The 24,336-nt window shown below is 40.8% G+C and overlaps 1 protein-coding gene across 1 annotated transcript in view; it reads left to right on the top strand.

Moving 5' to 3' along the window:
- Nucleotides 1–1,722: 1,722 nt before the first annotated feature.
- Nucleotides 1,723–24,336, top strand: part of LOC146080211 (protein FAM240B-like) — a 31,489-nt gene continuing 8,875 nt past the window's right edge. The window contains exons 1-2 of the mRNA XM_083187214.1: nt 1,723–1,853; nt 24,140–24,286. Coding sequence (XP_083043340.1) covers nt 24,141–24,286 — 146 coding nt within the window. The 5' untranslated portion in view covers nt 1,723–1,853; nt 24,140. The remainder of the gene's footprint in view (nt 1,854–24,139; nt 24,287–24,336) is intronic.

The raw sequence follows: 24,336 nt of genomic DNA, 5'->3' as shown, positions 1-24,336 counted from the left end.
AAAGAAGGTAATGAACATAATTTCCTGCTTTTTGACTAACTCATTTCCCACTTTGCCTGTTACGCATACAGTATATAAATATTTTTTTTTTAAAGACTGACGGCCCTATTTCTTAGAACACAAATACTAAAATGTTTGAAGATCAAATTTTAATTTTTCTGCCAACTTTGACATTGATGGTGAGTGAAAAAATCCATGTACAGTAGCAGGCTGCATTTGGAAAACAACCTGGGAAAGCGTTTTCACCTGGCTGCTTTCATTAGCTCTGTGCAGCCTTTCACTATGTCCTGCCACAGGAAATGCTGTATAATAAAATGAAATTATATTTCTATCACACACAGAATTGTAAATAGAAACAACATCTGAATATACAGCATACTTCATTCCACACAAAGGATCAGAAATAGAATCTTACATTGCTTTATATGTTAACACTTACAGGCTTGAATTGCCTGCGATTCATCAGGGATGATAAAAACCACAAAGATTTACTTGAATATTCTGGGAGTTGTAGTTCAACAACATATTAAAAACATTAACCCTGATGGAGAGAACAGCAATCTGACAATTAGACTTCAGCATCGTATGGAATTGTATCTATATGTTACATACATACCTCCCAACTTTTCCGTTTTTTGCGGGAACATCCCATTTTTTGGGACATCCCTGGGGCAGGCAGTGTCCCACGGTGGAGGGCAGTTAGTAGCCCTCCCCTGTCCCCTGTAAGTAGACGCTGAGCACAGCATCTATTCCTGCAGCCTGACAAGCTGGGGACATAGCAGCTCCCAGAGCCACTAGCCATGCCCCCACAGTGGCAAAAATGGGTCGTGGCCTTGTGGCAATAGGCCATGGCCCCAAAAAATGGGCCGCACAAATACAGCGCGCACAGCTTCCCTCCTCCCACAGAATGATGTTAGGTATGTATATATGTATATATCAAGGCCCTTATTCAGATCGCTTCATTCGGACGCGTGCACGGCCCGAAAGCAAATGTACCAAACCCTGCCTAGCGATTGTATTGCCCGCGCTGCCCATACCAAATTCGGCCACTCTAATGTTTTACGTGAACATCCATTCACATGCCTGCGGACCATCGAATGATGTGGAAAGTGCTCGCCCATGCACGAGTGGTCTAGACACCGCGGTGCCGGCTTTCAAAACATGGCCACGGCTTCAGGAACATGGCCACTGTACTCCAGGGCTGCGTGGATGAGGACCCGGCAGCCTGTTCCTCCTGATGCCCTGATGACAGACACTGCGTGGGGACGTTATGACGACGATGCCACCCGCCCATGCGTCTGTGGAGTACGGAGGATGGCAGGCAGAGGACGGGGACTGGCAGCGGTGCAAGCAAGCAGGGCAGAGAAGCGGGGAGCCGCAGCAGGACACTGAGTGAGAAACATCAAGCTGGTGAGGAATGGATCTAACTCACAGAATAAAAAAATATTTCTGCTGTTTCCTTTTTTTTTTCTTTTTTTTTTGGGGGGGGGGATCTCCAGGAATCGATGATGCACTTTTACTTATGGGCCAGTGCTCTGGACTTGCCCCCTGTGTTGTCATATTGTCATATTAAAATAACCTTTTTCAGAGGTGAGGAAGTTGATACGTCTTTGTCATCTGAGTGAAAGGGCTGTCTGTCCTCATACACCCAGAGGTAGGCTTACCCACCCTAGAAACTAAATAACATTTTAATTGTCTGCTCTTTTAAAATAGCAACTGTCACTCCAACCCATGCAGCCAGAGGTGGCAGATGAAGTCACTCCTACAGTACTTGCTCACTATAGCTAGCAGAGAGGCACAGCAGTGTCACAGCAACATTTATTTAAGACTCATCAAGCCAAAACAGCGCAACAGTAAGACTAAAATGCCTTTAATTATAAAAGCATTGCAATTATGATAAAGCATAAATATTGATAATTACACTTTTGTTTTGTCTGTTTGAGCACTAAGTTAGTATGTTTACAATTTTTGCTGGTTTATGTTTAGAACAATGTGTCTGATTGTACATCCCATCCTTACAAATGAGAAGTCTCTACATTATACTGAATGCCTTGTGCACATATTCTTATACACTGCATTAATAACCTTCCCTCCACCAGCAGAACTCACACAAGATATTCTGATCTTCATGGGTTCATGTCATTGTAATTAGGCAGAATCCAGTTTATCAATAATGACACATAGTTTAACAATAAAAATGACATACATTTCTAATTTTATAAATACGTATTTATCTTTTCATTCTGTGTCGGCCAGGATATATGGTATCAGACTATATTTAACATGTACACACGTATGATGGGAAGTGTTACCTACTACTCTCCTAAAGTGAGTTCTGTATCCAGTTTAGTCTGTAATGCATCATAGTATCAGCTAATGTATACGAAACCACTGCGGATGTATGTAAACATTTGTATTAATTCATTACTTTATTTATTTATATTTATATTCTGTATACTTTACTAAGAATGTTAATAGTAGACTGAATACATGTCCAACAGATAGATAATCTAATGTGCAGCAGACCATATAGTCTCATTGAGGATTACATTAATTTGGGCAAAAAGATTATTCTTCTACTAAGAATTTACATTAGATATTGAGTTGATGTTGTCTATAATTATACTTGCAGACAAATAGGCTTTTGCATTGTTGCATATCATGGCTGTATTGTATATCTGCTTATATGTCATTAATATCAAAGTTAATCTCATTAAAATCACTTAAGGATTCAAAACTTGTGTCTTGCCATTAGGTGGCACTAACTGTGCTGCTAAATAATGAATATAGGGCACACTGCGTCTTATACTGTAGAGTATAGGGATACTGAACAAGAAGATCTGAATGAGATATTTATGCAGGTCTCATCATTTTAAGTAACTTTAGCTTTTTAGCAATCTTGCACAAATCACTTAATTACAATAATTCTATGATTAGTCACTTATACTGCGTTCACACTGCCAAACCTGCTCTGACCCGGTTTTTCTAAACGTTTCTTTAACCAGGTCAGAGCAAGTTTAACCCCATTCACACTGCATGTTGTAACTAGTTAATTACTAGTTAATTACCATTTTTGTACCTTTCACATTGATCCCGATGTGAAAGGTACACGGTAATTAACCAGTAATATACCATGCTGTAGGCAGAGCGGGTTCAGGGGGTGACCCGGGGGTGGCAGTCACAGGTGTCGGTAAAGCAGCAGCCCCCCCCCACACACACACACACACACAGCCAGCACCTAGTAACACCCAGGGACGTGCAGTCAGGGGAGGCAGTGCCTCCCCTGTCATAAATGATAAAAAAAAATTACAAAAATATTTATAACACATATACTGCGCTATAAATATCTTAATTATTTTTATTATTTATGAGGTAGGACAATGTGAGAGTGTAGGAGGCAATGGGAGCTGTGCCTCCCACTGACAATTGAAAAATGTCAGCAGCGGGGGGCGGTGCTAAGCCACGGGGAGAAAAGCATCTGAAAAGTCCATTAAAAATCAATGTGAAAGCGGCATCTACACATCTGCCTCAGTGACAGGGATGCACGACCCTGTCACTGAGGCAGATGTGATAGGACAGCGGATCAGGCTGTCACGCACTGACAGCCTATGTCCGCTGTCATGCAAAGCTGTGGTGGCGGCGTTGTCCCCTGAGACCCCACTAGGAGGCCTGGCTCCCGTTCCTCCTCCTGCCATCAGTGGAGCCCCGGCATTGGCATTTCAGGGAGGCCTGACTCACCTCCTCCTCCCGCTGCCGCGGACCTGCTGGGTGGCCTGGCTCCCCTTTCTCCGCCTGCCGCTGCTGAAGCCCTGGCTTACGCATGTCAGGCTCACCTTCATCCTCCGCTCCACCCGCTGTCCTGCGCCCAGCTCCCCTCCCTCCTCTTGCTGCTGCTGGAGCCCCAGCATTTCAGTATGGCCTCACTCCCTGCCTTGCGCGCTACTGAAAACCGGACGGTCTGGTGCTGGACTTTCAGTGATCAGAGGCAGGCTCTGGCGTCCAACATGGGGGGGGGGAATCGGACTGGTAAACAGTCGCACCGGTCCCCCTGCACCCTCATTAGTCTGCCTGCAATGGCTGCAGATCCCCCTGATAGCACAGATGTGCAGAAGCGTATTTGCAGCAGAGCAAATATGTGCCGGGCTCACTGCTGATAGGCTCTATTAAATAATAACCCTGTCGGCCATGCCAGGCTCATGGTTTCTGCTACAGTTGGTCTGCTGCATAAATTCTCACTATTACCTGTGCTGGCGCACTATTACCTGTGCTGTGCACCCCCCGTGCCCCATGTACACTGTCACAGTGTGCTGCACTTTTTGTGCCACATTTGGAGAGAGGTCCATCAACATAAGATGCGGTGCTGCCCAGGTGAGCTGATTTGGGACAGGTAAGAAAGAGGGGAAGAGAGAGATGGTTGTGTGATTGGTAGTGGTGGCTTTCTGTCTGAACGTGAAGGGGTGTGTGTGTGTGTGTGTGTGTTTTGGTGATGTTAACAGCGAGCGACAGTCTGGGGGTAGGGGGTGCTGTTATTATTTCGAGCAGATGTATTGAGTAAAATGGGCATTTTAACAGTATTTCACCTTTAATCAAACATTTTATGTAAACATATTTTTGCTTAGTGCTGTGTGACACTGTCTGCCCCCCCCCCCCCCTCTCTCTTTGACACTTTCTCTGCCTCTCTCCTTCTCATGCTGTCTCTCCCTTTCTGTTCCTGACACTTTTTCTCCTTCGCTCTGATGCACTCTCTCTTTAACTGACTGACATTGTCTCTCTCTTACCCTCTCTGACACTGGCCCTTATTCTAATCGGATCGGTACGGCCCGCGTGCGGCCGTACCGCCGATGTTTTTACTCTGCACATGCGCAGAGGTGAATCTGCGCATGTGCAGCCCCCTTCGCCGCAGACGTATTTCGTCCGCCGCAAAGGGGGCGTATAGGGGCGTGAGAGGCATCATGCCCTCATTTCCCTATGTGTACGCCCCGCGTTTCATGGGCGTTCCCATGCAAACGCGGGGCGTATGCATGGTAATGAGGCCATGACGCAACTCATGGGGGCGGAAAGCTGACGTCGCCGGATGTCAGCTTTCAGCCCCCATACAAGCTACCACACGGACGATTGTCCGTGTGGTCTCAGCTTGCGGGAGCTGCCGCGGCGTGCGGACCTGCCTTCGATGGTCGACGACCATCGAATGCAGGGGGCAGCTCCCACCATGGTGGAGGCGTAGCCTCCACCATTTTTATGCGGATCGCCAGCCGTCCGTGTACGGACGGCCGTGGCGATCCGTAGGGTGGGCGGGGATTGGTTTGTGCGGCCGGAGCCCCGTGTGCGGCTCTGGCCGCACCAACCAGAATAAGGGCCACTGTCTCTACCTCTTTTACTGACACTGTCTTTCCCTCACTCTGTCTCTCTCTTTCTCTCTGACACTGGCTCTCTTCCTGACACTGTCCCTCTCATTTTTCTACCTGACAACCCATCTCTCTTTACATGACACCTACTCTAATCCTCTCTCTCTCTCACTCCCCTCATTCTTTCTGTTGCTCCCTTATGGGGCATTGTAGCAGGGGGCCCTTTTTAATATTTTCCTATGGGGCCTGTGAAGTTCTAGTTACATCCCTGCTGGTAATAAATGTATATATATTGCTGTGTGGATAGGGTACTTGTGATGCACATTTCTTGTTAAGGCTAATATCCTGAGGACGGGGTTACGTGGATATATATATATAATGTTAGGGCCCCACTGCACTGCTTTGCCCGGGGGCCCCTAATGCTCTTAAGATGGCCCTGAGTGTGTATATATTATATATATATATATATATATATATATATATATATATATATATATATATATATATATATAACACTTGTGTCCGGCACTCCAACAATCTTTAACATCCACCTTCAGCGGGTGCCCGCATCCGATACTGAAACAGCGTATGTAGGGAACAATGATGCAGCACTCCAGCTTGGTACAAAGACGTGGTTTAATAGTTAGCTCTTATAGCTACGTTTCAACAATTACATGTTGGCCTGAAGACAACATGTAATTGTTGAAACGTAGCTATAAGAGCTAACTATTAAACCACGTCTTTGTACCAAGCTGGAGTGCTGCATCATTGTTCCCTATATATATATATATATATATATATATATATATATATATATATATATGTTAGCTTATATGTGGTCTGTTCACATAACAGCGAACAGCAAATATATTAACTATGTATGTGTGCATTTGACACATGTGCCTACCCTATTTTTTTTTTGCCTCACCTGACACTAACCTCACCGCACGTCACTGTTAACACCCCCTCCCTCCTCTGGTACCTGGCTGCGGATCCGGGCAGCGCAGTAGGCAGCGGGTGTGCACGGGTCACTAGGAGCTGCTCATTACATATTCACATATGAATGAGCCGCTCATTACATATGCACATATGTAATGAGCGTCTCCCGAATATTAAATATTCACTGCGCTCATAACCAGCTCAGTGCTAAATGTTGCCTGAGTCCTATATACCGGTTCAGAGCCGTTCACACTGCGTAAAAAAACGGGTCTGAACCGTGTAGGACTCTGCTTTTTACCTATTTGCAAGTACCCTTTTATTTGTAACAGGTAAAAGCAGACTGGCGCTTTCACACTGCAGCTCTAACCGGGTTAAAAGGCTAAAAAAACGGCTATGTACAGTACCGGTTAAGAGCTGCAGTGTGAAAGGGGTATGACTGTACTGCTCTCCTGTCAATGCCCTGCATGTACAGAATACGGGTCCTCCTCACTTCATGCAGCAGAAATACAGTTATAATAGTGTTGGATAGTTTTAAAATCATTCTCTAAACTTTATTTTATTTCTGAACAGTATTAATATGCAGTATCTGCTCTTACACAACCTTCTGTACAAGATGCTGAATTAGCAGTGATACTGATCATGGGGACAGCTGCTCTTCGTGGCTAATGTCCCTGCATTGGAGCAATGTTGAATTGCTCCAGTAAGTATCCTCCACTACAACTCATCTGGCCTCTGATGATGAATAGATGTACCATCTAATACATTACTGCTGCTCTACCCCAAAGCCATAAACTATATACAGTAGAACCAATGAAGTTTTTCAGCAGATAAGAACCACTTGGCATAATCGTAAGTATATGTACAGAGGAACCTTAAAGATACAGAACAGTTTGCAGTACCATTAAAAACACATAACAGTATACTGTTCAAAAGTCAGCATTATCAGCCAGCCTGGCTCACAAGCAATTAAAGAGATTGCTTGTGCAGCTGGTGTGACTCGCAGGCTTCAGTGTGATGCGCACAGGACTGCGCATTGCATCAGATCTGCTGTGATTCAACTGCAATTTGGGCTCATGCAGCGATCAATCGCAGGAAAAGAGCCCCAATTGCAGTTAAAATGCCTTGTGTATGGGGGTCTTTAGACATGAAGAAATGGTACCAGAGGCATACCTGCTCAAAGGAGGCTCAACAGATAACATGAATAACAGAAATAAGAAGGTAAGGTATATAAAGAGTATATATGTCTTGAGAACGGAAGTAAATTCCGAAACGTTGACTGTTACCAGTGTCTGGAGTCTTCTTATCAAAATCCGTTGAGTGCTGCTACGCCACCCCCTATATATATATATATATATATATATATATATATATAGGATACAGTTGGACCGGCACTCCAAGCTGAAGGAGAGTACTGGCGCTGGTGCCTTCACAGCTGATGGTGCAGCAAATTGTAGGTACAGGATAGGTGCGGCACTCAGCTTTCTCAAGGAAAAACGACAATACAGTGTCTTGGTGATCAACGTTTCAGTGCTCTCTTTATTGGCACTATCGTCAGGATATAAGTGACACACAGCATTACAAGTCTTAAATAACGTGAACAATGAATGAAGAGGCGGGGGAGGTCAGTCACGTTCCCGCCCAGGAAGCGTGGAGCACGTCACTTGGCCACCCCCACCACAGGTGTATTCATACAAAATGCATGTAAACATAAAATGCATATAAAAAAAGTGACATATAAAATTGACATGAAAAAAAGTGACATGTACATTAAATGCCAAAATATTTATAAAGGTGTTTATAAAATTTAAAAGGAAAAGTCTTCAAAATAATGGCAATCTGATCTAATATATACAGTTACACATATGGATGTAAAAAAATTACTAAGGATTTAAACTGAAATGATGTTGTCAGCGCAGTGAGGCGTAAGGAATGACAATTAAAACGCTGCAAATGACTGATATTCATTGAGCCCACGAGGTGAAATAACATCTAGCCGGTGTATCCATTCAGACTCACGTCTGAGCAAGAGTCTATTACGATCCCCTCCCCTATGTGGGCGACTGACATGATCGATCATCCGGTAGCGCAGGCTGGTGAGTGGATGGTTTTTCTCCAAAAAGTGCCGCGCCACCGGCTGATCGCTGGTCCGATTTGCAATAGCTGCTTTGATGGTGGAGCGGTGCCCAGCCATCCTTTCTTTGAACTTGCATCGGGTTTTGCCTATGTAACTGAGCCCACAGGGGCACAAAATTTGATATATCACGTAGGAACTGTTACATGTTAAGTGATGTTTTATCGGTATCTTTTTGCCCGAATGGGGATGGTTGAAGCTGTCACCGGCCAATAAAAATTGGCAGGTGACACATGCACATTTAAAGCAGCCATTGCGCTTGGTAAGAAAATGTCCCTGTGTATGATATCTGGTAATGTCAGATTTCACTAGGAGGTCTCGCAGATTAGAACCTCTGCTGTAACAAGTCATCAATTTGGTGTCACTAAAGGGAAGATGTGTGTCACTTTGGACCATAGACCACTGATTGTTAATGACTTTCTGGACCTCTTTAGATTTGACATTGAATTTACTCACCCATGGCAACCGTTTGGTCTGACTGGGTGTGATGTTGACATCTTTATGCAACAGGTCCGACCATACCAGGTTCATTACTTTAAGTTTGGTGGCACACAAAAAATCAAAGTCATACCCTCGGGCAATAAATTTGTTAATGAGAGCATCAATTTGTTTGGCTGCTATCGTATCATCAGAATTAATCCGTCTCACCCGGATCATCTGAGAATACGTTAGCCCCATTTTCAGTGGGGTGGGATGGCAACTGTTAACATGTAAACCTGTATTGCGGTCGGTGGGTTTATAATAAACAGAGGTGTTAAAGGAGGAACCATTCTTGGATATTACAACATCGAGAAAATCGATGGTTTGCTGATGCATGCGGATGGTAAATTTAACAGGGCATGTAGACATGTTATGTTTATCAATATATTTATTGAAATCTGCTTATGTACCGGACCAGGTTAAGAACACGTCATGTATATATCTAGTATATGATGTAATGGAATCACTAATGGCAGGTAAAACAAAACAAATTCAAGCAGATTTTTACATCATGCTGCTTGAATTTGTTTTGTCCAAAAATTTCTTTCTATTTGATGGAGTGTTTTATTTACAGTGCACGGGTTGCTCTATGGGCTCGTCTGTAGCTCCAGCATTGGCTAATATCTACATGTTTTATATTGAGCAAACTGTATTTTTTGATTTACCTGCCATTAGTGATTCCATTACATCATATACTAGATATATAGATGACGTGTTCTTAACCTGGTCCGGTACAGAAGCAGATTTCAATAAATATATTGATAAACATAACATGTCTACATGCCCTGTTAAATTTACCATCCGCATGCATCAGCAAACCATCGATTTTCTCGATGTTGTAATATCCAAGAATGGTTCCTCCTTTAACACCTCTGTTTATTATAAACCCACCGACCGCAATACAGGTTTACATGTTAACAGTTGCCATCCCACCCCACTGAAAATGGGGCTACCGTATTCTCAGATGATCCGGGTGAGACGGATTAATTCTGATGATACGATAGCAGCCAAACAAATTGATGCTCTCATTAACAAATTTATTGCCCGAGGGTATGACTTTGATTTTTTGTGTGCCACCAAACTTAAAGTAATGAACCTGGTACGGTCGGACCTGTTGCATAAAGATGTCAACATCACACCCAGTCAGACCAAACGGTTGCCATGGGTGAGTAAATTCAATGTCAAATCTAAAGAGGTCCAGAAAGTCATTAACAATCAGTGGTCTATGGTCCAAAGTGACACACATCTTCCCTTTAGTGACACCAAATTGATGACTTGTTACAGCAGAGGTTCTAATCTGCGAGACCTCCTAGTGAAATCTGACATTACCAGATATCATACACAGGGACATTTTCTTACCAAGCGCAATGGCTACTTTAAATGTGCATGTGTCACCTGCCAATTTTTATTGGCCGGTGACAGCTTCAACCATCCCCATTCGGGCAAAAAGATACCGATAAAACATCACTTAACATGTAACAGTTCCTACGTGATATATCAAATTTTGTGCCCCTGTGGGCTCAGTTACATAGGCAAAACCCGATGCAAGTTCAAAGAAAGGATGGCTGGGCACCGCTCCACCATCAAAGCAGCTATTGCAAATCGGACCAGCGATCAGCCGGTGGCGCGGCACTTTTTTGAGAAAAACCATCCACTCACCAGCCTGCGCTACCGGATGATCGATCATGTCAGTCGCCCACATAGGGGAGGGGATCGTAATAGACTCTTGCTCAGACGTGAGTCTGAATGGATACACCGGCTAGATGTTATTTCACCTCGTGGGCTCAATGAATATCAGTCATTTGCAGCGTTTTAATTGTCATTCCTTACGCCTCACTGCGCTGACAACATCATTTCAGTTTAAATCCTTAGTAATTTTTTTACATCCATATGTGTAACTGTATATATTAGATCAGATTGCCATTATTTTGAAGACTTTTCCTTTTAAATTTTATAAACACCTTTATAAATATTTTGGCATTTAATGTACATGTCACTTTTTTTCATGTCAATTTTATATGTCACTTTTTTTATATGCATTTTATGTTTACATGCATTTTGTATGAATACACCTGTGGTGGGGGTGGCCAAGTGACGTGCTCCACGCTTCCTGGGCGGGAACGTGACTGACCTCCCCCGCCTCTTCATTCATTGTTCACGTTATTTAAGACTTGTAATGCTGTGTGTCACTTATATCCTGACGATAGTGCCAATAAAGAGAGCACTGAAACGTTGATCACCAAGACACTGTATTGTCGTTTTTCCTTGAGAAAGCTGAGTGCCGCACCTATCCTGTACCTATATATATATATATATATATATAACAAGACTTGTCAGCAGCACTGGAGTATCTCACAAGTTGGACCCTGAGTTGGGATTGTTTTTGTAGCTGATCTGAATTATCTAATAACCTTCTGTGTGGATTATGCGTTTTTTTGGCAAATTCTACTAACATCTCTTGATACCATTTGAAGGCCTTTCAAACTATATGGAGTCCAAGAGGACCTACATACTCTGGCTCTAGCGAATTTTTATTATTCACTATAATATCGAGATTTTGTATACCCCTGATGAAGTCTAGTCAACGAAACACGTTGGGTTTCTGATGAACACTATATGAACATAAAATTAAATCTGATGTCTAACTCACTGGACCGAATGCTGTTGTACAGATTCTCATGTGAACATATTTTTAAGGAAAAATGAATTTTTTTTATTAATTTTTTTTTTAAACTATTCCAGCTGTCTACTAATTGTACCTTAGGCTGGTGGTGGCGTTTGTATTGGCGCACTCTATACATTCTCTGTGCATTTGGTTTCTCTTCCCCCACTAACAGGGGGGATTTATAGAGTTGCAACCTGTTGCTTTTTAGCGCAGTGAAAGGGTTATTATGTCCATATATATATATATATATATCGGAGGGAGATGTTCTGCGTGAGCAAGAAATCAGAGTCGGCACTCTCCAGTAGTAGTATAAATCTTTATTGTTAAAAGGTTAAAAGGTAAAAGGTGTGCAGGTGCCAGGGTGACACCACCCTGGCACCTGCACACCTTTTACCCGCAGCCCACATCCTGATGAAATGGCCGGTTGGGCCATGAAACGTCGATGACTTTTGGAGCACTTGTAATGCATTCTTTTTACTAAAGATTTATACTACTACTGGAGAGTGCCGACTCTGATTTCTTGCTCACGCAGAACATCTCCCTCCGATATTGACCTTGTCAGTAAGGCACCCCCACAGCTGATACCCTTCCTCCAGAGTGCCAAAGCTCTTTTGTAATTATATATATATATATATATATATATATATATATGAGTTTTTTTTAAGTGTATTCAAAGTTGCATTGTAAAACCAATGGTTCGGGTTAATAGGACACAAACCCCCTATTTGACATAGGAGCAAATCGGTCTATGGTGTTGTAAGACGGCATGTTGCTGAGGCAAGGCACGAGTAGCACTGATCATTATTATGGAATCAGAGTGGGCTCTTACAGTGGACTAAATAAGAAGCTAACTAACTTCCAGATACAAATAAAGCATAGAGATCTATATATATATATATATATATATATATATTGTATTGGTTTTTATTATATGTATAACTATATGTAATTGTGTGATATATTAGTATTAAGGTAACTTTTAATAGTAAACAAACAAAAATGTGAAAACATCTAGGAAATAATTAATTTTTTAATGTATATAAAATCATCTAAAATCAATATTATCCATAGTATAAGGGAATGCAACACCTGGGGCTAAATGTATTCGCCTCTGAGTTCCGTAGGTGTAGGACTTTTGTGTGCCCCATTTCTTTAAATCAGCAGTTATCTACATGGCAAAACCAGTGTGATTTTGCCTTGTAAATGATTGCTACCTTAAAATACTCTTATTACTCTCTTATAAACCCTTGTAATTTTGCATATGATTAGCGGTAGCTACAACAGTGTAGGATAATGGAGAAATCTTTTATAAAGCATGTTAAAATGTACAAAAACTAAGACAAAAATGTCACTAAAAGGATTCTTATTTTTATACGCGAAGAAAAAGTAATTAACTTAAGTATGTCTTCTTGCACATCTCTACTTTTTAAGTATACATTACTTGCTTTTAGTAATCATTTCTTTTTTAAATATGTAGATGTTCAGAATTGCCATTTAAAGGTAAAGTGCTTCCAATGAAGCATAATATGAAATTATTACTAAGAGAAGAAAAAGAGAAGACGCTAATGTCTATGGGATGCTAAACTCAATGCCTGTAAAAATGTCCGGTATATTTACAAGGAAATGACCAGACAACTGGCACCAAGCATAAACATGATTTACATGCAACGATGTAATAACCTCAGAAGGCACTACTCCCCAGCTGCCATGCCGCAGAAGGCACATTTGCAGACATTTTATACTCCACAGTACTCTATGGTATACAGGTCAGCTATAGGACATGATCTTTTATAGTAACATTTACAACAACCTTGTTCAGCCTTTGCTTGCTAGATCATTAAAAACACTGGCGGCCCTACCAGCACTGGGTAATGTTGCAGTAGAGGCCATTAGGAGAAAGGGCATATTGCTTTATATTCACAACCCTGACGGATAACCAATCAATTTCACAGCCCTTTTGTTTTTCAGTGCATTTCCTTTTATATCGCAGTCAGGAAAGCAAATTAAATCACACAACATAATCTTTATTCTCAGCTATTACATTTCTGATTTGAGCACATTAAGTGAACCCTTCATCAAACCTGGAACAACCACACAGATAGGCAAGGTATAATGTAAATACATTATACTTCTACACAACATGATTTATTCTTTATCTTGTATCATTTCCAACTTTATGCTGTATGTTCCACAGCTTCTAGCAGCATAAAGAATCATTAATTTGTTACATAAAGCCGAGATTCACAAATGCCAACACTATATCATAGTCGGAAACAGCAGACAGACTTATTTATTAATAATATTTGCATCCGCTCCTTGAAGCAAAAGGTTCTTCTGCTTCAGATATGTCCATAATATAACCATACTAAGAAAAATAAGTAATCATTCCATTGAGAGACATTTATTAAGCCAATATGACTAAAATTGCATATTTTGGTAAAAGTGGTAAAAATTTCCGGAGTCTCTGAGAATTTTTTTAATATACAGGTTTAGTATCCCTTATCCAAAATGCTGGGGACCATGAACACTTTGGATAGGGGGATATTCTGGATTTCGGAATATATATATTTTTTTCACAATTACCTGGTCCCCTGGTGGTTCCCTGAAGTCCATGGCATCCACTGGCTTCCACAGCGACCATCAAATCCATCTTCAAAGGCATCTCCAGTCCCAAGGATGCATGGTGTGAGTGCACCGGTGACATCATGACGTCACCGGTGCACCTGTGCAATGCATCCTAGGTACAGGGGATGCAGCTAAAGACGGATCCAATGGTCGACATGGACACCAGGGTACGAGGTGAGTATAAAAAAGCTGCAGGGAGGAGGAAACACAAAAACATTCTCTAAATATTCTGAAAACCTATGGTTTTTGGAATATTTTGAATATGGGATATATGGATAAGGGATACGCAACATGAACATTGTATTTTATAGTGCAGAAACTGCACAAACATCAATACACTAAAGTACAGTATAAGACAAAACTCCAAACAATACAAGAGAGATCAATTACAAACTAAAGAACAGTTTGTAGAAACATCGTAGTACAAAAGTCTGAATATAATATTTCAAAAGGGAAGATTCTTAAAGAGATTAAATGAAATGGAAATAAAAAATGAACCATTGTTTTCATTGTCTAATTTGTGGTATAGTAGATAGATAAAACGTTAATTGATGATTCTGTGAACAACATTGATAAATAACTCTTATTGGCTTTGATCAGTAAATAAACTGCCCTCACTGTTGTTGTTTTTAATGAAAGCAGAACATTACACATTTATCTTTTCTACTAAGAAAATTATAACAACATGCCACCCAATTGTATTGACTTATACTGAGGTTGCAAGATTGATTTGAGTCAGTACAAAATAAACATTTAATGGGTAATTCAATTCTTAGTGTATTGTTATAGGGGCAGTCGATGCACTTATAACACTGTGCAGCTGCCGATCGGCAGTTTGGTGTTACAAAGATTACACAGGCCGTAATGGGAAAATAGTCTAAAACAAATAGATTATTTTTATAGGTTTTTGAGAGTTTTTTGAAAACATAGTAAAAAGTTCCATCATGTACCTTTTTTTTCTTCAGCAAATGCATATGTTCATTCAGTGTTTTTATAATTACGGTATTTAGGTTTAGAGCAAAAATGTAATTATAGCGCTTTTATATACTGTACTAGAACATTTATATACTATAATTTCAGCAAGTTGTGAAGGAACATTGAGGGTTAATAGGTGGAGGGTGGGGGATTAAAGGTGCACTTCCTAAATTCTCATTGAAACTATTTCTCTAAAATCTTAATAGTGAAGAGCAGGGGAAAGATTCATCAAGATATCGTGGAGATTGAATGCAGATACCTGTGTAGGTGGAAGGTCATCATGATTGCAGCCTACTGTTGGATGCTTCACAGAGTGAATTCAACTATTTGTTCATGTTTTTACAAATAAAAATGTTTTAATATGAATACTAATTATTATGCTAATTCCACATATTGTCGTATTTACTTTGTGGAAGAAAGAAATTTGGTGGTCATGTTTGAACTTAGCATGGCAAACACTAATTGCACACAAATCTCAATGACCTACATTTGTAAGGCCTGTGTTGTCAATGTTAGGCTATGATACGTTTTGGGCATTTGTGCAGGAGAACGTTGCAGTGGCACAATTCCTCCATATTATATTAATCATATATGGAAACATCCATAATACATTTTTTTTTTTCATTTTGCTTATTTGGCATGACAGTTATTACGTCCATGAAAATCACATTGCCAAAATGGTCTTTTTAGTAGCAAAAACAGAAGGACATTCCAGTGTCTGAATTTTGAAGACATTACTGAATCCTGGTATCAGATGACTCAAGAGTGCCACTTTCATTGGCTACAAAATGCAAAGCTCATGAATGTCATGGAGTCACTGTTTGCAGCTGCATGTGCTCCATTTACTGACTTATAAGAAACAAAATTCAATTTGGCAAAAAGTATCAGTGATATAATGTGGACCATACATCAGTGCTGTGATTCTACTTTTTCCTAATGCCAGTTCAATTGATCAATTGGCAATCAAAACCAGCGGACATTATATATCAGTGATCTATCAGGGAACAGGAAAATTTGGCATGTTAAAAAAATTCTCACACCCAATTAGTGAACCGAGCATTTCAAACATGCTCAATATCCCCAATGCTCAATATTCCCAATTCAACTAATATGGCTTTGGCAGAATGGGGATTGATGGGCAATATACTGGACATGTATGGGCCCCATGACTTTTTCAGCTGTTAGTCATGCACTGTGCCTCTTGTTTGTAAATGTTTGAGTTTCACATCTGTAACTGTCTCAGTAATTTAAGTTTTGTGTGGATTAGCCCACATATAGGGTGAAACTTAATAGGATGAGAGATTCAGAAAGTGAGAGATTTGGTAAGAAATCTCCAGGTTTTTTTTAAAGCGGCAATCATTTACACTGCAAAATCACACTGGTTTTGCAGTGTAAATGATTGCCGCTTTAAAAATGGGTGAAACTTAATAGGATGAGAGATTCACTCTCATCCTATTAAGTTTCACCCATAATGTCTAGATAGACAGTCAATAGGTTGACAACAAAAGATCGACATGCATAAGGTCAACATTGCCAAAAGGTCAACACTTTTGGTGTTGACCTATCAACTGTCTGCTTACACATCAGGCCTAATTCAGACTTGATTGCAGGGCAAATTTTATCTCATAATGGGCAAAACCGTGTGCACTGCAGATGGGACAGATATAACAGGTGCAGAGAGAGTTAGATTTGGGTGGGGTGTATTAAAACTGAAATCTAAATTTCTGTGTAAAAATAAAGCAACCAGTATTTACCCTGCACAGAAACAAAATAACTCACACAAATCTAACTCTCTCTGCACATGTTACATCTGCCCCGCCTGCAGTGCAGCATGGTTTTGCCCATTTGGAGAACAAATTTGTCCTGCCAACAGGTCTAAATTAGGCCCATTGTTTGTGAGCCATGTGGATACCCATTAAATAATAACAACATTATTTACTTTAAATATTAAATGTTATATAAAACTTTACTGAGCGCTTTACAGAGAATGCTCAATCATTCACATCAGTCCCTGCCTCATTGAAACATACAAAAGCATCCAATATTACTTTCATAGGCATGCACAGCAGATTTTATTAGGGGTACCTTATTGGAGGGGCGTGTCTATCACCGCCTACTGGGCGCATTAATCACCGGCTACTGGGCATCAATACAAACTAGATGGTGACTTATTTATGTATATAAGTTTCAGAATTAATCATTTCCCCCCCACACAAACATATAGTATACACACACACACACACGCACAAACACACACACACACACACACACACACACAGAGCAGAAAAAATATGTACTCTGTAATGCCCATTACACATTATGCCACAAACCTTAATGCTCCTTACATATTATGCCACACTCTTTAATGCCCATTACACATTATTCCACACACCATAATGACAATTACACATTATACCTCATACTGTAATGCCCATTACATATTATACCAAATACTGTCATTCCTATTACATATTATGCCACATAGGTGCCGGGTAGAGACCAGGGATTTTGGGGGGACTGCGTACAGGGGGCAACTCTGCAGCCAAAACCTACCCTGGCTGGTGATACTGCGTGCAGGCGGCTCAGCTCAGAAGCATGAGCAGAGCCGCCACTGACATCGAACACCCCATACCGCCAGTCAAAATGCCCCCCTTGCACACACCTATGATTACTGTATATATTTACACACCAAAAATTTGTGAACAAATTCCACATAGGCAAGTTATATTAAAAGTTTAGTAAGCATATATTCCTCTTCAGTTCCTATTACTGTAGCTTTAAATATCAACAACATTATAGCAATGTAAACATCGAGTCACCTTCTTCCTTTTATTCAGTTACAATACTGCTTTGACCAGCATGAAAAATATATTGTCCTATAGCAACCATCATTGTAATGCAAAATGAAAAATCTTTAAGAACCTTCCGGCAATCTCAGTGCAGAATCTTCTGCTTACATTGAAACAAATAAAGAAATTTCCCCAGCAGCAAAAACATTGTGAGACTCCCATGAAAATAATTTGAAAGGATACAGCTTATTAGAATTGAAAAATGTGGTGCAATATTATGAAGACATTGAACGCGAAACCTGTTTTGTGATCATTGCTAATGGTACGATTTGCTAAATAGTGTAAAATTGGGCATGCATTGTCCAATAAAAAACACATTTATAATGTCCGATTGCAGAAATGAAAATAATATATTTAATATGACACAGACAATTGTATACAGTTCATACATATTTATTTATTCGTTATTGTATAGCGCAGCAAATTCCATTGTGCTATACAATTGGAAACTGTGATATTAAAAACTGGGTAGTTGCAGACAATCAAAATGGTAGGAATATACTACAATATGGTCATATCTGGTAAATGCTTGTTTGATATAAGAAGACACTTTAGTTACTTCTCCAGTGTTGTATGAATACATGATGTACAGTAGCAGGGGTGCTTTAATAGAGGAGGCCCATGTGCAGAATCCGATAAGTCCCCCTCCTCTCCGGCAGTGAAGTAGACTCTATTGCACATCTCCGAGAACATGGCATCTGTGCCATGTTCCCAAGAACACCTCTATGATGCATGCAAAAATCACCAGTAAATTACCATTTTTAACAATTTTTGCAGCTGTCGGTGCCAGCCCAACAGAGAGGTGAGTATAATTAGATGGGTAGAAGTTGTGTGGGCTCACCTGGATCCAGCCGTCCATGTGCACCGCACACCTTGCATTATTATATTACATTATTATACTGTAGACAGTGGCGTAACAATAGGACCGCAGACCCCGCGGGGGAGGCACTAAGTCCTGCCAGGGGTCTGCAGGGGCTATTATTATGCTGCCGCCTGCTACCACATCTGTGGCCGGGAGTCAGGACCCGCAGATCTACTAGTCTGTGTCCCGGCACTCCTCCTGGCTCCTTATGAAAATGTCCCTCACAAAATGGCCACCCCCTTACAGCAGACAGTTTTTAATGCTAGAGGAGTCGGTGGCGGTAGATTCACAGATGGGATGCTTTAATGGGCATTCCAAGTCCATGTAGTGATAGTAAAGGAATCTCTGTTTACAATTGTAAAGTGCAACGGAATCTGCTGCGCTATATAAGAAACTGTAAATAAATAAATACATTTACATAAATGTACCTGGTAACACCAATGACTCACAAAATTGTATCAAACTTAATTATTAAAGTATTATATAATTCAGTATAAAATATGGAAGCACATATTAAATATTTTCTACTATTAAAAGGCAAACTGTAATAAAAATGCCGATACCTAAAGAAGACATTATGGGATAGAGTAGATAAGACATATATGGGTCTAAAAATGGGGCAAATGTAACATGCAGAGATTTGGTTATCTCTAAAATAGAGTTATTTTGTTTCTCTGCGGGGTAAATACTGGCTGCTTTATTCTTACACTGCAATTTAGATTTCAGTTTGAACACCCCTAACCAAATCTAATGGCCCCCATGGCCTAATGGCAAGTCGGACCCGATTTACTTTGAGCTCCCCCAGCTGCTCCCCGGGATGGCTCATATCGGACTTAGCACTTGATCTGCCATTTTTTACATGCAATAAATCACATGTGATTTAGTGCATGTAAAAGGAGCTGCTCGGGAATTCAAGGTCCGAGTTTGGACGGCATCCTGTACTACCTCCCTATGGCCAAATGTAATAGGGTGTGAGAATCTGAAAGTGAGAAGTTTTGGGGGTTTTACAACATTTTAAAATATACTAAAGCACTGAGGTTGGGGCTATCATACTGAGGATAGTGCCAGGTATATCTGGCAATACCCTATAGAAGTCTGTGGACTTCTTTCCACATTGCACCGTGTATGGGATTCAATCAAATCCCTTCCAGCATGCCCTGTGGCCATCGCATCATTTTCTGCATGTACAGGTGGAAGACATAAACCCAGTAGTGCAGGGACCAGAGCACATTGCAAAGGACAGCTATTAGTATGAGAGATATCTTTTGCATATAATAGAATGTTAGTGCATATGTATCGATGTGTGGTGGGATACACTGCAAGGTTAGTACAGTAGATCCCACACACTAGCATGAAATTGTAATTTCTGGTGTAATAAAAGGCACATATACATAGTTGGCCATATTATTAATTTATGGGCGGCGCTCGCCAAGGGACTCCTCTCTGGCATGCGCCGGTGATAGACACTGGGACACGCGTGCACCTGCGTTCCAGTATCACGGCGGCTGGGCAGCATCTCCCTGCCCGGCCCTGCTTCATGGAGACGCTGCCAAGATCGGGGGGGTCAGGGCGGCGAGAGGACCAGTGGCGATGGCGGGGGAGGCAGCGGGGACCCCCGCCAAGCTTGGTTGCCACGGGGTGCGCGAGCGTCTCGTGCACGCGTCCCCCTAGCGGTAGCCGGACGCTGGCGGGGGATGACGATAGAATCGACATCCCCTGCAAGGATGGAGCCGGCTCCATCTGTATGTCTAATGTCTACCAAGAAAACTTAAATGAAATATATATTTTTTGTATTTGCAACTAGAATAATCCACAATGCACTTCCATGAAGACATCAAATACAGCGGGGTTAGGTTATTTCCACTGGATTGACTACAATTTATGCCTATTCAAAATATGTATAGAATTACAGTTACTAATAATTAAGTGTAAACTATCATAATTATTAACAATGACATTTTCTTGCAGGTCACCATGAGCATTATCACATAAAATAGATTAATCATCCAGTTAGTCCAATTAAGTTAGGTACAGCTACAACGTCTCTTTTTAATTAGACCCTTCTGCATTTTTTAAAGGTCAGTGCGGGAAAGTAAACATGCACTTTTCAAACATTAGGAATAGAAAATGCTGTAATTTTACAAGCCTTGTTTGACAGTTACAAGACACTCTGACCTTAATGTGACACCCTTGAAATACATCGTCTCTAGTTAAAAACAAAAAAACATCCCTGTGCTTTTCTACTATTAGTTTCTTCTTGTAAATTTAGCTTTGTGAGCTAGTAAAACATTTAAAGAGACCATACGTAATACTGTAAACATTTCTGTTGGATGACTTTGTAGGCTTAGTTAATGTAGTCTAAAATACTAACACGTTGTATAATTGCTGACTGCTCCACAAATATGTCAGTGTCCATATTTGGTTTCACGCTGCACTTGTTAAAGACACATTGGGGCTGATTCTAAATCACAGTGTGCTAATGCTGCTGATAAGGCTTTACCTGCTGTACATCCATGTGTCTAAATGTGCAAGTTCTCCAAGCCTCTATAGATGCTACATTACTGACTTATAATTGGACGCACCATCAAAACTTGACAAGCTCACTGGCGCTATATTGCTGCCTTGCGCCAGGACACAAAAATCCTAGTTTCAGTCCTCAATAGGTAATATACTGTATGTTAAGTCCCACAGATGCAGGCCTTGATATGAATGACCAAATATTATTATTATTATACAGTGCTACAGAATATGTGTTCACTCATACTCATAAAAATACCTTATACCCAGTGTGGTTTTTTAGTTGGCTTCCTCAGTATGCATAATGTGGTGTCATGATAATATCCACTGGCTGACAGAAATGTCTGTGCTGCAGGTAAAACACAGGTATAGTTTAGTGTCTGCGATCCCTAAAACTCTTAATTATACTTAAATAACTAATCTATATATGTATATATATATATATATATATATATATATATATATAAAAATGGATGTGTGTATGTGTGTGTATGTTCCCTATGGACCGATTTTGATGAAATTGTCAGTCAATCTTCAGATTAGCCCAGCGGGTGATCCTGTGAAGTTTGGTAGCGATCAGTTCGACAGAATTTTTTTGGGGGGGTTTGGCAATTAATTGATCGCGTCACAAATGAGATTTCGTTCCTGTCAAATGCAACTGAATATTCAAGCTGTTGTCAACAAGGAATTCCCAAATCTAACAACCAACTACAAAAATCTGTAGTCATCTGGCTATAGATAATTAGTGCTTGACGTGCGAAGCCGGGGCAGGTCGCTATTACCTTATAAACACACTTGACAATACATAAAACATGGACACTAAATTACTGCAATGGTTCCAAAACTGGGCCCCATATCACTCTGAAATGCTGTGGGGCATTTGCAGTGGTGCCAAGGTTCATGGATCCGGGCCAAAACATATTATTTGCAGATGGCTACCAATCATATAATGTTAGTATAAAAATAAGCACACTCCATGTCCACCAGTACATAACTTTTAGCCTAGGGGCGCCATGGCCATGGGCTCGACATGTCAATACATAAACCAAACTACACTATGAGCAGGGTAGCAGATAGATCGCTCTTATATTTCTTTCAAAGTCAGAGTCCTGCCTGCAGCACAGATCATGTTCGCGGGATGAGTCTGCTTGCAAGGTGAATGCTAAGAAGGAGATAAGAAGCTTAACGGCATGTGAAGTAATAGGCTGCTGGAGCTGGGGCAGGGTGATTGGGGAGCATAGGAGGCCTTGTGGAGCAAGAGGCTACTAGGGGGGGATATGTCAGGGGGATGTTGGGGGCATTGTGGCCACACAGTTCATGTCGGGTAACAGGAAGATGCTGGGCATGTCAGGGAGACACTGGGAGCAATGTTGGCGCAGAAGAGGCTATGTGGGGAAAAAGTGCATGTGGGGGTGGGGGGCAGGTTAGGCCTATGCATTATTAGTTGTTGCATGAATTGTTGGAATAAACAAACTGAGAGTCCCAATATCAGTATTTAGGTGGAGTCTGGTGATATAGTTATTGTGCATGTTAATGTCTGTGCATCAAGAGGCCACATTGAGCAATGTTATGTATTAACAATAACTCATTAAAACAACTCGCAAGTACATTCAATAGACAACAATCCATTACAGAAATTTACAAAGAATTCTGTGTGAAATATCATTACTTAGTAGTAGTAGTAGTAGTACTTAAGAAACAGAAAACTCTAAACTATGTGTAAAACAAAAACAGCAAACTTGGATGCTCCTACACAAGTGCACATATGCCCAGCACATGTCTATTCCCAGTGCTCAATATGTACCTCCCTCCCAGAGACCTGTGCCCATAAAATGCCCTGATTAATCAGCCTTTTGTTGAGCAGTTCCCCAAAATCTCACCAACTGTGTTCCATACCTGCAGTTTAGTTACCATGTAGGATGGATAAAGTGTGAGTTGGATATACTGCAAATCGGATAAGGTGTGGGTTGGATACAGTGCACATGAATAAAAATAGCATGCCCCTCCTCAGAATAAAATTCCTGATTTTTTTACACCAAATGTAAAAAACAAAACACTTTATTTTAAAAGTTCACCTTCCACTTCACCATAAAAAGATAGCGATTGCTACTCGGTGAATCATGGCAAAAAAAACCTTGAAATGTATTCGCCATCTGGTCATTGAATAGGGTGATTCACCGTTTTAGTCAAAAATTCGCCTTACAGCACAAAATCACCATAAAAACATGGCGAATCAGCCTCATTGAATACTGCCCTCTGGGTGAAGTAAGTACTTGAGTCTGGCTATGTTTCTCAGATGAAAGATTGAGGGTTTGGTTGTGGCTGATAACTAATGTTTAAGTGTCAAACTACTATCCAGGACAATGCCACATCCCTAGCATTCCTAAGGAAAACTTCTCCCTGCTGCGGTGCCGGTTACCGTGTTTTTGTTCACAAATCCAGTTCATTCACCCCAGAATGAACCTGCTATCTGGGAAACTGGTTCCAGTGTGCTCCAGTTTCCAGACCTAGGGCAAGATGTAAAGCAGTGCGAATGTGGAGTGCCCACCAAAAGTGTTTTTTATGGGGTAGTCATTTACAAGGCATGGTTTTTCTACACATTAGATTGTAAACTTGTATGTAAAAACTGAAAGCAGACATGCACCTAGGTATGTGCAAAACAGTCCAATAGGCAAAATATGAAATAACATGTATAGTAACTATCAGTTATTTTACGTTAATTGCTTCTATAATATTTGCTTTTGTTTAAAGAATGGATGCCAAAAATACTCTGGGCCGTCGAGAGATAATGTCTCATGATGCCGATGGGTTAAAAAACTTTTGGGAGAAGAAAATAGAAAAGCAAACAGTTGATCTTGAAATTGAGGATGGAAGGAAAAGCAAAAGTGCTCTATCAAAGTGAGTATGATTTTTGCTGATAATTGCATGAAAAGACTACAATTTGGTCA

This window comes from Crinia signifera, chromosome 1 (genome assembly GCF_055691185.1).
Source record: "Crinia signifera chromosome 1, ASM5569118v1, whole genome shotgun sequence".
NCBI classification, from domain to species: Eukaryota; Metazoa; Chordata; class Amphibia; order Anura; family Myobatrachidae; genus Crinia; species Crinia signifera.
This window is presented reverse-complemented; position numbering and strand designations above follow the sequence as displayed.